The sequence below is a fragment of the Protomyctophum bolini genome (assembly GCF_963924005.1).
Source record: "Protomyctophum bolini genome assembly, chromosome: 8".
Lineage (NCBI taxonomy): Eukaryota > Metazoa > Chordata > Actinopteri > Myctophiformes > Myctophidae > Protomyctophum > Protomyctophum bolini.
The window spans coordinates 15,070,045-15,082,570 of NC_137869.1; the positions used below are offsets into that span (position 1 = coordinate 15,070,045).

General features: G+C 43.8%; 1 protein-coding gene across 5 annotated transcripts in view; it reads right to left on the minus strand.

The window, feature by feature from the left end:
• Nucleotides 1–433: 433 nt before the first annotated feature.
• Nucleotides 434–12,526, minus strand: part of nek1 (NIMA-related kinase 1) — a 35,436-nt gene continuing 23,343 nt past the window's right edge. For all 5 annotated transcript variants that reach the window (XM_080770074.1, XM_080770076.1, XM_080770075.1 and 2 more), the window contains 7 exons: nucleotides 10,841–11,058; nucleotides 8,874–9,049; nucleotides 7,894–8,062; nucleotides 7,310–7,607; nucleotides 6,064–6,197; nucleotides 5,419–5,551; nucleotides 434–1,619 (listed from right to left, as the gene is read on the minus strand). In XM_080770074.1, the coding sequence (XP_080626200.1) occupies nucleotides 1,606–1,619; nucleotides 5,419–5,551; nucleotides 6,064–6,197; nucleotides 7,310–7,607; nucleotides 7,894–8,062; nucleotides 8,874–9,049; nucleotides 10,841–11,058 (1,142 nt within the window). In that variant the 3' untranslated portion in view covers nucleotides 434–1,605. The remainder of the gene's footprint in view (nucleotides 1,620–5,418; nucleotides 5,552–6,063; nucleotides 6,198–7,309; nucleotides 7,608–7,893; nucleotides 8,063–8,873; nucleotides 9,050–10,840; nucleotides 11,059–12,526) is intronic.

Here is a 12,526-nt window from a genome sequence, read left to right on the forward strand (position 1 = left end):
ATGATCAAATATGCATTATTGTCATCATCCATTGCTTTACAACTAACTATACAATTCCGTGCGCAGAATATCATTAAGAGCTGACGCTACATCAGTGGCTCTCAACCTTTTCCATTTCAAGGACCTCCAGTTTTATTTATTTTTTTACCGTTCATCTCTGGAACCCAATTTACACTATGAAGTCTTCAGAGTTAAATTAAATCGTAAAGTGTACAAATGGAACCAAATAAGAGTCCATTTGGATCCATTTGTAACACTCAGAGTTACAGAGGTACATTAGGACACCCAATGTTGAGAAACACTGCACTAGATAAGTCAGTACTTCCGTGCAGCTGGCTACATTTCTATGGCAACGCACAAGACCCCCCACCCGGCAACCACCCACCACCCACCCCCCACCCCCCTCTCTCTTTCTCTCCCTCTCTCTCTCCACTCTCAAGTTGTTAAGAAACATGAAAAAGCAAAAAATTAGACAATGCTTAACACTTTCGACTGATGGTACAAAGTTGTAGGAAAAAGGAGGTTTCAACTGGTTTTTCTGTGGAATTGTAGCATTGTTGTTTACTGTGTACATATAACGGAGGTTTTGCACAGTTTAATGTCATGAAGTGTGTGGCAGGCACCCCTCCTCAGAATTAGAATGAGCACCTGACGCCGAGCGGAGCCAAAAAGTGGTGTTGCCATGGAGGGCCGTCCAATGGAACGCCACTATGGACTCTCAATGAACCGTGCAAAACAAGAGTGAATGTAGTGTAGGGCTTTTTGGAAAGTCAGCTAATATGACAGCACATGTATACTGACACAGACACGTTGCAATAAAGTATGGACACGCACATTCATAGACACATACATAAATATATATCTGACAGGAACCTTGGACGTAGGGCTGGGCAATTCACTGAAAACCAATTAATCAAAACAGATATGTAGAACCAAAAACAGACTTAATCTTGCTCATGTACTGTAGGTTAAAGGAATAATCGGGAAGTAGTTTTGTTTTTATATACATTTTCTTAACAGTTTTTATACAGTACTGTACATCAATGAATCGACATAAAACAATTCTAATCGATTTACTATGATTAACCTGATTAACCAATTAAACCTGTATACTAATTTGTTGTACAATGGTGGGGTACAGAAAATGTGAAAATAGCCAATCTACAAGCTCACAATTCGGCCCAATGCAACACGTTGCGCTTGCCATTTTATTTTATGATCGTTCATTAATTGTATTTGAGGAAACATTTTGGAATACAGTAATCGTGATATTGATTTAAAGTCACATCACCCAACCCTGCCTTGTCATTATACTTTGGTTAGTACTAGGGAACACTTACTGGATAATGCACTTTCCGTGAATGATTGGTTAGAAAAATGGTGTTTAGGTGCCGAAAGCCAAGAACAAATGCTGTATGAAAACAGTTTGTTAAGTGCACGAGGTCCTCATCATCATGCAAGTGTGCCTGAAACACTTCTTAGATGCATTGCTCTGACGCGTTTCATGCATAGACACTCTTCCTGCCGCGTGATGCCGCGTCATGGGAAGACATTGGACGGCCAGCGGATTGTCGTTTGCTGCCAGACACATCGTCAGCCATAATACTACTCATCGTTATCTGAGAAAGAGAAATCGGGGTTGGGGTAGGGGTTCAGAGACAGAGGGAGAACGTACATGGATGTTAGTAGAGATTAGAGCGGCAGTAGCTGGAGTGCTTGAGTACACAAAGGACCCCCTGAGGGGTCATGGGTCACATCATCTCTCTTAATCTGCAGTGATGGAAATGGCGTTAACGGCTCCAGATAGCCATGCAACTTTCACCCTGCGGCCCCTCTATACGCACAGGTCATCCATGAAACATGAGGCAGACAGAGCGTGTAACAGGAAAATACAACATACCTAATGCGAACCATTGCTTATTTACAGTACTCATTCTGTTATTACTCACTGTCTAACCGCCACTGCTGTATAACTGTTACAATATTTACACACTGCCTTTACATTCAATTTTATTATAATGCCAAATCTTAAAAAGCTGTCTCCAGACACTTGACATATACTGTACTGTAGAGCAGAGACCGGACATTCTCCCACCCTGCAGCAAGTAATCTTTGCGAGAGTGGCAACTAAAATGTGAGGGATACATTATATGTGAGACATTATACCGTTATGCCACCTCCCTGAAAACGCAGCTCAACTATGCATTCCTTCTAGATTGCTTTGTTATCGTCAATCTATTATGCCGTTAAATTATTGAATTTATGATGGTGAATTTATTCTGGCACTCAGGGGCTTAATAATAAACATAATTTATTGTCGTTCAGACATAGATCATTCTCTAAAGTATAGTCCAATAACTTACTCATTACTTCATCATACAGTACATCCCCTGAATAGTGTGAAGACTGAAGAGACTCTCTCATTTATTAACAAAGCTGAGAACAATGGGAGTCAAATCAATCCATTTGGACCAAAACCTTCTCAACACATTTTGCAGTGAAAATCTCTGATGTATGACTTGCGAGTTGTGACATAACACACTCCATTAAAATAACTACTTTGTGTTCTGCAGTTTCCTTTTGTGCAATATGAAAGTACTGCATGTGTTTTGTCTGATGTCCTGTATTTATAGTATAACATTGTGTTGTCACTGCACTGCGTGCTCAGAGTGACAGTGACATTGCGTGACAATAGACCAACTTCAGGTGCATGACATTAGTTCTCTTCTTCTAATGTCCAGAAACGCATCTGAAAATTAAGCCGCCACTAATGCTCAAGAAAGAAGAGTCCTGGCTGGCACTTCCTGTCTCGCAAAAAAAAGTTCAGGAGACAACTGTTCTGAATTACTTTCTGCCCTTTTGTGCCTTTCTAGTGAAAAGAGAAACGAGTAGAATAGACAATATGAAGAACATAGAATAGCTGATTTGAGAGAAAACTTCAGTCATCTTGAGGAAAGTCTGTAAGTCAAACAAAGAGACGCTCTGGCGGAGAGAAGCGGTGTGTTTCACATCCCCTCTCCTAGTCCCTACGTGACTGCGTAAAGCCATGGGGCCTTGGAGAGGGAATAGGATTTGGCACATTAGATTAGTTCTCTCCGAGCTCTCGCACAGCATTCTGTGCTGGGAAAGGGGCACAAAATATAAAAAGGATAATTCTTTGCAGCCTCCAAAACATGGCAATTTAAAAAAAAAAGGAGGCACACGTGTGCTCCTATGGCAGACGGTGGTGATGATAAGACAAAAGGAGAGGAGTGTGGTGAGAAACGCAGGGATGAACTGAACAAAGAGTGGAGGAGGAGAAGGAAAAGCTACAGGAGCCCGTCTGACCAAACTGGTGCTTTGTTCTTTTATAATGAAAATAACCTTCAACTGAACACCATTTTTAAGGTGTGCTAATTTAGATCTTTTTGGACACACTAGTAATGTATTAGCTCTGCTGCACTTATACAAGTGAAGTGCAAGTGTGCAGATCAATCACTTGAAATTGATGCTTGCAGCACTGTCTATAACCACTCAACATTGCACTTTCTTGTGGGTCCTCGGCGATAAACCCATCAGTGTTGGAGTTGATTGGATGAACAATTGAGATAAGCGAAGAACAGACTGACAAACATTCTGTTAATGTATAGATATATCGCTTTATTTCAGCAAGTCAAGTTAGTCTTTATTATCCCAAAAAGGAAATCAGGGTAGCAACAGCAGCATCAATACAAGTTGGCCCTTAGCTGAGGGCAGTAAAATGGCACACTCGGCTGGTAACTACACTCAAAGGAAATCGGCTTATATTCATCTCTCACCACAATCAGCTCTGTCTCTCCAACAGGAACATAAAGGGAGATTATATTAAACAATAACATTCTACACTGAAACGAACACAAATTCACATGGGAAACCTTTCCAATCCTGGTAGATGAAAAGTTCTGTCTTTTCCTCCTCAGACAAAAGGTCTTGTGACATTGAGCTTATTTTGTAAAACCGCAACTAACCACAATGACCATCTTGTAAACTGAAGTGACAAGTTGAGGTTTCAATGAGACATAAAGCTAATACGATATTTGATAACTACTTATTGATTTAAATGGATTAATTTAAAACAAGTGTAACAACATCTTGACTCAACTCTCGTTTGAACAAATCCGACTATGCAGTCACTAATCAGTATCGTTGACGTTATGCATTATAGGTTTCAAGACAGCAACCTATTTGTTGAGGGGTGCTAGCCCCTCCTATATACAGGTTTAATGTTTGTTTTTCCTTAAACAAACATAAAAAACTCCATTGACATGTACAGAGTTTAATGTTTGTTTTGTCCATGTTTGTTTTGTCTGATAATTACGTCATATACGTCATATTACGCCCCTCACTTCACACGGGTGTGATTTTTGTTATTTTACATACACCTTTCCTGACCCATTCCTTCTAATAATTATCCAGATACTGTACCTATTTAAGTATTTATCTACCATCTAGATCAGTGGTTCTCAACCTTTTCAACACCCCAAAATAATTATATTTGAAGGGACTCCCACCCTGACAAGCACTTGGAATTGCAGAGTTGAGGAGGCACTTTTCACTCCAATTTCAGTTTGAACCTGGTGAAAAATTACATTTTCAAACGGAATGGATAATCTAATAATACCCAAAGCACCCAAGAAGCGGTAGAAGAATGTAGATCAGGGGTCCCCAACCTGGGGGCCGCGACCCCTCGGGGGGGTCCCGAAATGATTTTGGGGGGTCCCCAAATTATAAAAAATAAAATATTTTTTGCAATTGAATGGCTGGAAATGGAAAAAAGGAAAATTTTAGTTTGCATGTAGAAACTTTCCTTAATCATTAATGTGTCAAATGGGAAAAAGGGCTCCGTTAAGACCTCCATATAAATATGGTCCATGCCTGTGTGAAAAGTGGGAGTGATTCGTGCAGTTAATGATGAGATAACGCGCTGTTTCTGACATTCAGACAGACAGACAGACAGACATTCAGACATTGTTAGAATTATTAGATAGATGTATTTTCTCTATTATTAAGGTTATTGTAGAGGTCAATTTGTATTGGTGGTGGGGAGGGGGGCGGGGGTAGGGGTCATGGCCAAATCATTTTTGAAGGGGTTACAGCCAAAAACGTTGAGAACCCCTGTTATGATAAAGTTGAAGCTGCATAATCTTGTGGAGGGTGGAAAAAAAAGGTGCCTGTCCCATGCTCGGCTCCAGGAAGAAATGACTGAGGGGTCAGTTGAAAATGACGAGGGGGCACATCTCATTTTTATATACCGTAGTAAAACATGATGTACTTAAAACCTAAACTGAGGGGGCAGAATTTGCAATTGAGGGTGCAAGGCCCCCTTTGGCACCCCCATGGTGCTGGGCATGGTCTGTCCCTTAACACAGACAAACTTCACTATAAAACGTTTGTACTTACCCTCTTGATAGGCCCCATCTGCCATCACAAGGTGAAGGATGTTGGGGTACAAGTGCTGGTGCTCAGTACCCAGAATGCTCAGCACCAGACTGGAGCCCAGGTCGATATTCTCGTCCTCGTCTTCGTGGATTGCCTTCAGCGAACAACAAGGACAACAACAGTTAAACTAGTGGTTCTTCTCGAAGTGAAGTCCGGGGACCGCCAGGGGTCCTGGAGGGGGTTCCCAGCAAAATTAGTCAACATAAAATAAAATCAGTTTAACCACTTTAACCTGAGATCAGATTCTAAAAATGTTTTCTACATCCTGACAGTTTTCTGAAAAAGCTATGTTTCAATGTCAGTCGTTCTTCAAGAATAGCAGACCTACAAGATCTGCTATTTTTTAATAGCTAAAGCATAACATAATGCTAACACCAAAAGGGGTTCCGTCCTTTGGAAAATACAAGCTCACAACGCATCATCATGGCATCGCTGTTATTTTCAAAACATCTTGAAATTTGAAAAATATTTGCAGATGGGGGTCAATGTAAAGTAGTACATATAAATTTGGGGGTCCTTGACATGAAAAGGTTTGAGAATAACTGAGTTAAACAACAACACGCCACCTGGCGGTTCACAGGGAGCTAACGAAACAAAACCGCTCACCTTAATTTTGTTGTAGGCCTCGATGAAGTTCTCAAAGCCCATCTGCTGCTCCAGGTTGAAGCGGAGCTCCTCAAGGCGGCTGAAGATGCTGTCGTGGTGTTCCACCGCTCCGCTCTCCTCCTCTCCACTGCCGTCTGTGTTTTATAAACACACACACACACACACACACACATAAAAAACACCGTTAGAATATTTTATTGCATGCTGCTTACCAGATGTCAGCGATAATCCATCGACAGGCAGAAGGCCCGCGGACAATTTGGATGAAAAATCGCCAGAGCAAATGTGCATGTGCTGGTGGAACAGCCAGTTAGTACACTGACCATATCCTCACTGTGAGTGGAAACCTTGTATCTCCATATTATTATTACTAGACCGGTGCCCGGCTGTAGAGCACCGAGTCGGTAGCGCTGGAAGTTGGACATCCATGCCCCACCCGGCTATGCAATACCCGTGTCAAGTACCCGTTCCACCCATCTGTCTGTGTCCCTTTATGTCCATATATGGAGATTTCTGGATCTGTCTCTCTGTGTCCCTTTATTCCTATATATGGAGTTCTGTGTCAGGCATGCCCAACTATGGAGTGTTGTGATGTCAGAACAGGCCAGCTCCATATATGGACCCCGGGCAGCAACAACCATGGTTTCCGACCGACTCGACATTGGGCACTGCACTCCCTGTGGGGGTGTGGAACGTGTGTGTCAAATAGTGTTGAAGTCGGAGGGGCAAATAGTTCTCGAGTTACATGGATTACAGCCGTACACATGTACGTACAGAGACATGGTGCAATTATAGATAGAATATAATTTTTCGTGTGTCTCTGTGAGTTTTAACGTCGCATGGATCCGAGTTGGAACAGAACTACTGTCTTGTCTTTTGCATCTGACCTGGCTTTCCGGTCTTTAGACAGACATTTTTAATATGTTTTGCATGTGCACCCACTATCAAGTACATGACGAATAGATAAAACACATAAAACACACATTGGAACGGTTAGCACTGCTCAGATCAGCTATTTTCAGCATAATTTAGTCAAATGAAACACGAAATTGTGAAAAGAGTAGAATATATATATACCGGTATATACAAATCTTCTCTTATGGAGGTCCCTGGCACAAAATCTTTTCAGATCAGGGTTTCGCGGCCAAATACATGATCAACTTTGGGGACCATGATGGACATGAAACTATTTGAGATCCAGCGCTCTAATACTGGAGGTGTGTGCTGTGAACCAAGGTTCTCTCACCTGAATGCCACTCCTCGTTGAGCTGGCTGTTGCTGCTGTGATGCTCCTCCCCCCCATCCCCATTGGTCAGCAACTCCCCGGCCTCTTCATCACCGGGGCTGCCGTTGGAGCCTCCTTCTTCCTCCTCCTCATCATCATCATCATCCTCCTCCTCCTCATCGTCCTCCTCATCATCATCATCATCCACGGCCATCCGTTGTTCATCTTCATGTTCATCTTCCTCCTCCGCCGCAGCAGCAGCCCCGCCCCCACCAGGTCCCGGCTCCACCCCCAGGGTTCCTAAACAAGAATGGAATGTCTGGAAAAGTATGGAATTTAATTTCAGTATAATTTCCAGGTATGGATTAAGTATGGGGGGGGGGGGGGGGGGGAACAACAACAACATGAAAATGGAAAGTTTCATGACATTAAATGTCTGATAGTAAACAATGTACTTGTATGTGCTAGGAGTAGGGAGTAAACACATCCAATGTTTATACACAGATGTCAAATATGGTCTGAAAAATATAATGCGAATTCTGAAATTTGGAGACTGGAAAAAGTATGACATTTTGAAAAGTAAAATGTGTGTAAACCCTGTGCACCTCGTCCTCGCCGGGGTTCCCGTTAAAGTCTCCTGCCTCATCGTTCTCGTCCTCCGGAAGGCTTCTGCCGAACTGTCCCTCCTCCTCCTCCTCCTCCTCCTCCTCCTCCTCTTGCAGCAGTCGCTCCATGGAGGCCCTGAGCTCCCGCAGGTCCTCATCCTCAAACACCCTGTGGAGGAGCAAGACTAGGGTTGGGATCCGGGAACCGCGGGGAGGAGAAACCCAAGGAACCGGATCCAACATCGACAAACCAGAATCGGTTCCATCACATTTTGATGGTCAGACCCAGGTGTAATCGGTATGCGCTGGGTCTTTTTAGGTCAAGGGGCATAATAGCCTTAATTAACATATGGACACTCCCCCAATGCTAAAATATGCTGGAAAGTGCTAAGCCATATCTGTGTGTGTTCAGCGCGACGATACAGTGGTCCCAGTTTGAGCTGATTATACGTAGGATACCACCTGATTTTAAGAAGTTGTAAATGGCAGCCCTAGGGTCTAAGTAAAGGTCCATTTGGTTCCATTTGTACACTGTCAGAGTCATGGTGGTCCTTGAAATTAAAAAAGTTTGATATACACTCTTATTGTAATTGTGTAGCAGACTGTGAAGTCCAAATACCAGCTCATGGCAGTGTGATAGAACACACAAGGACATCACCGTGAGTATGATGGCCTCGAGTCGACTCATTATGAAGGTGACGTGATAGGTGAAGGTGATTCAGTATGCATTAGTCTTTAGGCTCTAAAGTTAAACCATATACTTTAATTGACCAGATCCCCAAGAGCTACACTAGGCCCCCCTCCTGTTTTTGCAGTACACTAAATATCTTAGCCGAAAATAGCCAATCCACAAGCTCACAGCAAATGTTAGCCCCAATAAAATGATTCTAGGGTCATACACTAGTTGTCCCTTTCTCCTTTGAAGTGCTGATAGGATGTGTACAGTTATGTTTTTAGGTTAGGGTTGTGTGTTTTCTTACTCCTCAGTCTCCGATTGGTCGTCATCCTTAGCAGCCTCGTCCAGGTCCTCTACGTCCAGGTTCCCGTCCCGGGGTCCGGCAGCGTGGCGGACCCCTGCCCCCGTCCCGGTGGGGTCCTGCTGCTGAGGGCTGAACGGAAGGCTGAGGTCCGGTAGTGAACACGTTCTCAACATGATCTGACATAACACAGTACAAACACACATATACAGTAACTGTTCTGATGAAGGGCTGCAACAGTTAATCAAACTAATCAATTTCATAAATATGAAATATAAGCTGGTGATAGTTACAGGAGTGCATACGGTATGGTGTGGGATATATGTAAGGTCATCATATAAACACAATCATTGCTCAGATAACAGCACTGACTGTCTTCGATCCTGTATTCAAAGGCTTCTGTTGAAAGTAAACTTTTTAGTTGCTCATCAGTTCCAAAAAAATATTCATAGAATAATCACAGAGAAAATAATAAATATTATATCTATAAAAAACAAAGAGCTCTTTTCATTAAAATCACAGCCAGAGATATTTAGAAAACCACAGGACCAAGAAAAACTTGTCTTAACGCCAGAGCAATAATCCCCAGCGGTCTCTTGGGGCTAGATTGAACCGCGGCCAAAAGCTGTCCACATGGCCACAGTTTGTGACCATGCTCAGACGGAACTATTTCAACAAATCTGATTTGTTTTTTCTTTTCTCTTTGTTGTTTTTATTCATGAACCGGAGGACAAATGGCTGTGGCAGGGAGTGTGTTCGTTCGTGCATGTGTGCATGTAGGTGGTAAGGGAGGGCCATGGAGAGGCCGGTGGACTGGCCCCCAGTATGGTGACACAACAGACACGTGGAAAAATTGCATTAGTAACGCTTGGTCTTCAGGCAGTGCCCTGGCTGACAAACGCGCACGCATCGGAAATAGCACATCTGTAAGCTAGCTCACAGACTCCACACATGCATCGCTCATCGATCTGCAACTCACGAGTCACTTTGTGAGCTTGTAGATCATCTATTTTTAGTGCATTAGCACAATACGGGCACGCACAGAGCCGTGCACGCTCTACAGCACAGTCAGACACAAGCTCAATTTCTCTCCCTCTCTCTGTATATAAATAACGTTGAGCTGAGTGGTGCGCCTCTGCGTCCCTGATGGAGGTTGTGTAGGATGCAGAGGGTGATGGATGCTCTGCTCTCTCTCTCTCTCGCTCTCCTATCAGAGATTCCACAGTTTCGCAGACCAAGTGATTAATAGCGCTGCATGGCTCCGTTCCAGGTCCACCTCATTAATAAAAACAAAGACTGATGAAAAGACCTAAAAATACCTCCACCTACCAGTGTTCACTATGCGCACACGAGGACGTGTGTCGTCTTTTCGCAAACGTCGAACCCCCCGTCCCTAACAACCTCCGAAACAGCTGGTCACCCATCCCCCAACCCATCGCTGGAGTATGGTCTCACGGGTCCCATAATGCAGCGTGATATTTGCCAGGATTGCTGACCATGCATCAGGTGAGAATCTAACAAAAAACGAGACTCATTGTGTGGTCATGTTTGCTCTGGGAACGTGGGACTGCCTGAGGGGACCGGACCTTATTGTTTTTTCAGTCTCCCAAAACACACCTGTTGGAGTGCCTGGTGGCTCAGCCAGTTAGTGCTCAGACCATTATGCTCCTGTGTGAAAGGAGGACCCGGGTTCGATTACAACCCCCATCTTGTCTCGTACGTCTGTCGTCTCTCTCTTTGCCCTTGGGTTCCTGTCTATCTTCTAGACTGACCAACCTTTCTGAAATAAAGCATACAAATGATCCCCCCTCCCAAAAAAAACTCCTAAACTAAAAAAAAACCCTCCAAACCTTTCAATGTGTAGCAGCATGTTCATAACACAACTTTGACGAAATATTTCATTAAAATGAAGTGAAAAACAGGAATACTACAGCGCTGTACAGAACCTTTCCGCCTCCCCGGGCGCTCACCTTGGGGTTGTTGGCGTCGAACATGCCCGTGGAGAGGCCGATGAGCAGGGAGTTGTGATGTTTGGAGCGGAGCGGCGAGACGGAGCGCGAGCGTGAAGCCACCGAGGACGACGACTCGTCGATGGAGGACTGGCCTGACAGGAGGCCCAGGGCGGCGGCACGCCGGTGGGCCGGAGAGCACAGCTTCATGAACAGAGGCTCCCCGCAGACTGGTACACCTACCGGGGGAAGGGGAGGGAAGTGAACTGTCTTAACCACTTAAAGCATTATACTTTCTTTACAGAGGTCCCCCAGGGGCCTGTACCAAGTCCCCTCCTTTTGTCTGTCTACACACAGTAACCAAGGGCCCCATCTTGTGTGACCTGCCCTTGGGGCACAGGTCTCCACCAGGGCAGGTCAGGATGTGGCCTCCTGGCGCAATAGGACAATGTGAAAAGGCTGCCATTTCTTCTTGCGTGTTGGATGGCAATTGGATGATTTGAGGCATGAATGCCAATGTTAGCCAATTAGGATGGAATATGAAATATCGGACAGATCCATCTTGAACACATCACTATAGAGACAGTGTGTAACGGAACGATTTGTGGGATTTATTTGGACAGAAACTTCTTTCAAAAGTCGGCCTGCTGGTGGTGCTATAACAGGCCGTTCTAGAAATTTTGGGGCAAAGGTTCATCGTTGGCATCCAGGGAGTGTGCGTGCAAAATTTGGCACCGACCGGGTGAATGGTGCCGGAGATTAGCTGGTAACGGACGGACGGGTGGGCGGGCGGGGACAGACAGACAGACACACAGACACACACAGTGCAAAACATACTCTCTCCCCATGCCTTTGGTCTGGTGGAGACAATAATAATAAAGAAAAAAGTGAAAATAGCTGATCTACTGTACAAAGACACGTTGTGAGCTTGTAGATCGGCTATTTGAATTAAAACAAGCAAGATAGTGCCCCAAATGTCTACACCAGAAATAGCCAATTGTGAGCTTGCAGATCTCATATTTTTGCAGAATGTTTGTCTATTAATTACATGCCAAGAATAGGGATGCTAGAGTTTATGTGGTAAATGGCTGTGCTCACATGCAATTCACAATATAGGCAATTACTAGACTAGTAGTCTAATCCAGATTAATTTAAATTTGAACGTGTAAAATCATAGTCAACGGCATGAACTCCAGTCCACCAACCACAGGGTGAGTGGCTGAGTGAATAGTGAAGAGAAAACAACTCAATCCTTCTGTATAAAGCAGTGGTTCTTAAAGTCAGGTGTGGGGACAACCCAGGGGTCCTTGAAGGGGTTCCAGGCGGTCCCCAGCAAAACGAGGAACAGTTTAATTTCACTATTCACTTATTCCACCAGTTAGAAGCATTTAGAATAGGTTTTAATGTTATTGCCCCACCTACAGTAGAGACGGTTTAGAATGATGTACTCTAACAACAATACTTCCTAGTAACACATCAATCTGGGGTTACTTGACATGAAGCAAGAGAACCATTGCTATAATGCAACAAGAATACCAGGTAGGTACACTTCGTCTACATAAACATACATAGCAATTGTGGACAAGTAAACAGCATGCATCTAAATAACATACATAGCATATTATGTGAACAAGTAACCAAGATACAGAACATCTTGATAACAGATCTAGCATCCATCTAAATAGGCAGCTACGTATGTCGTATGTA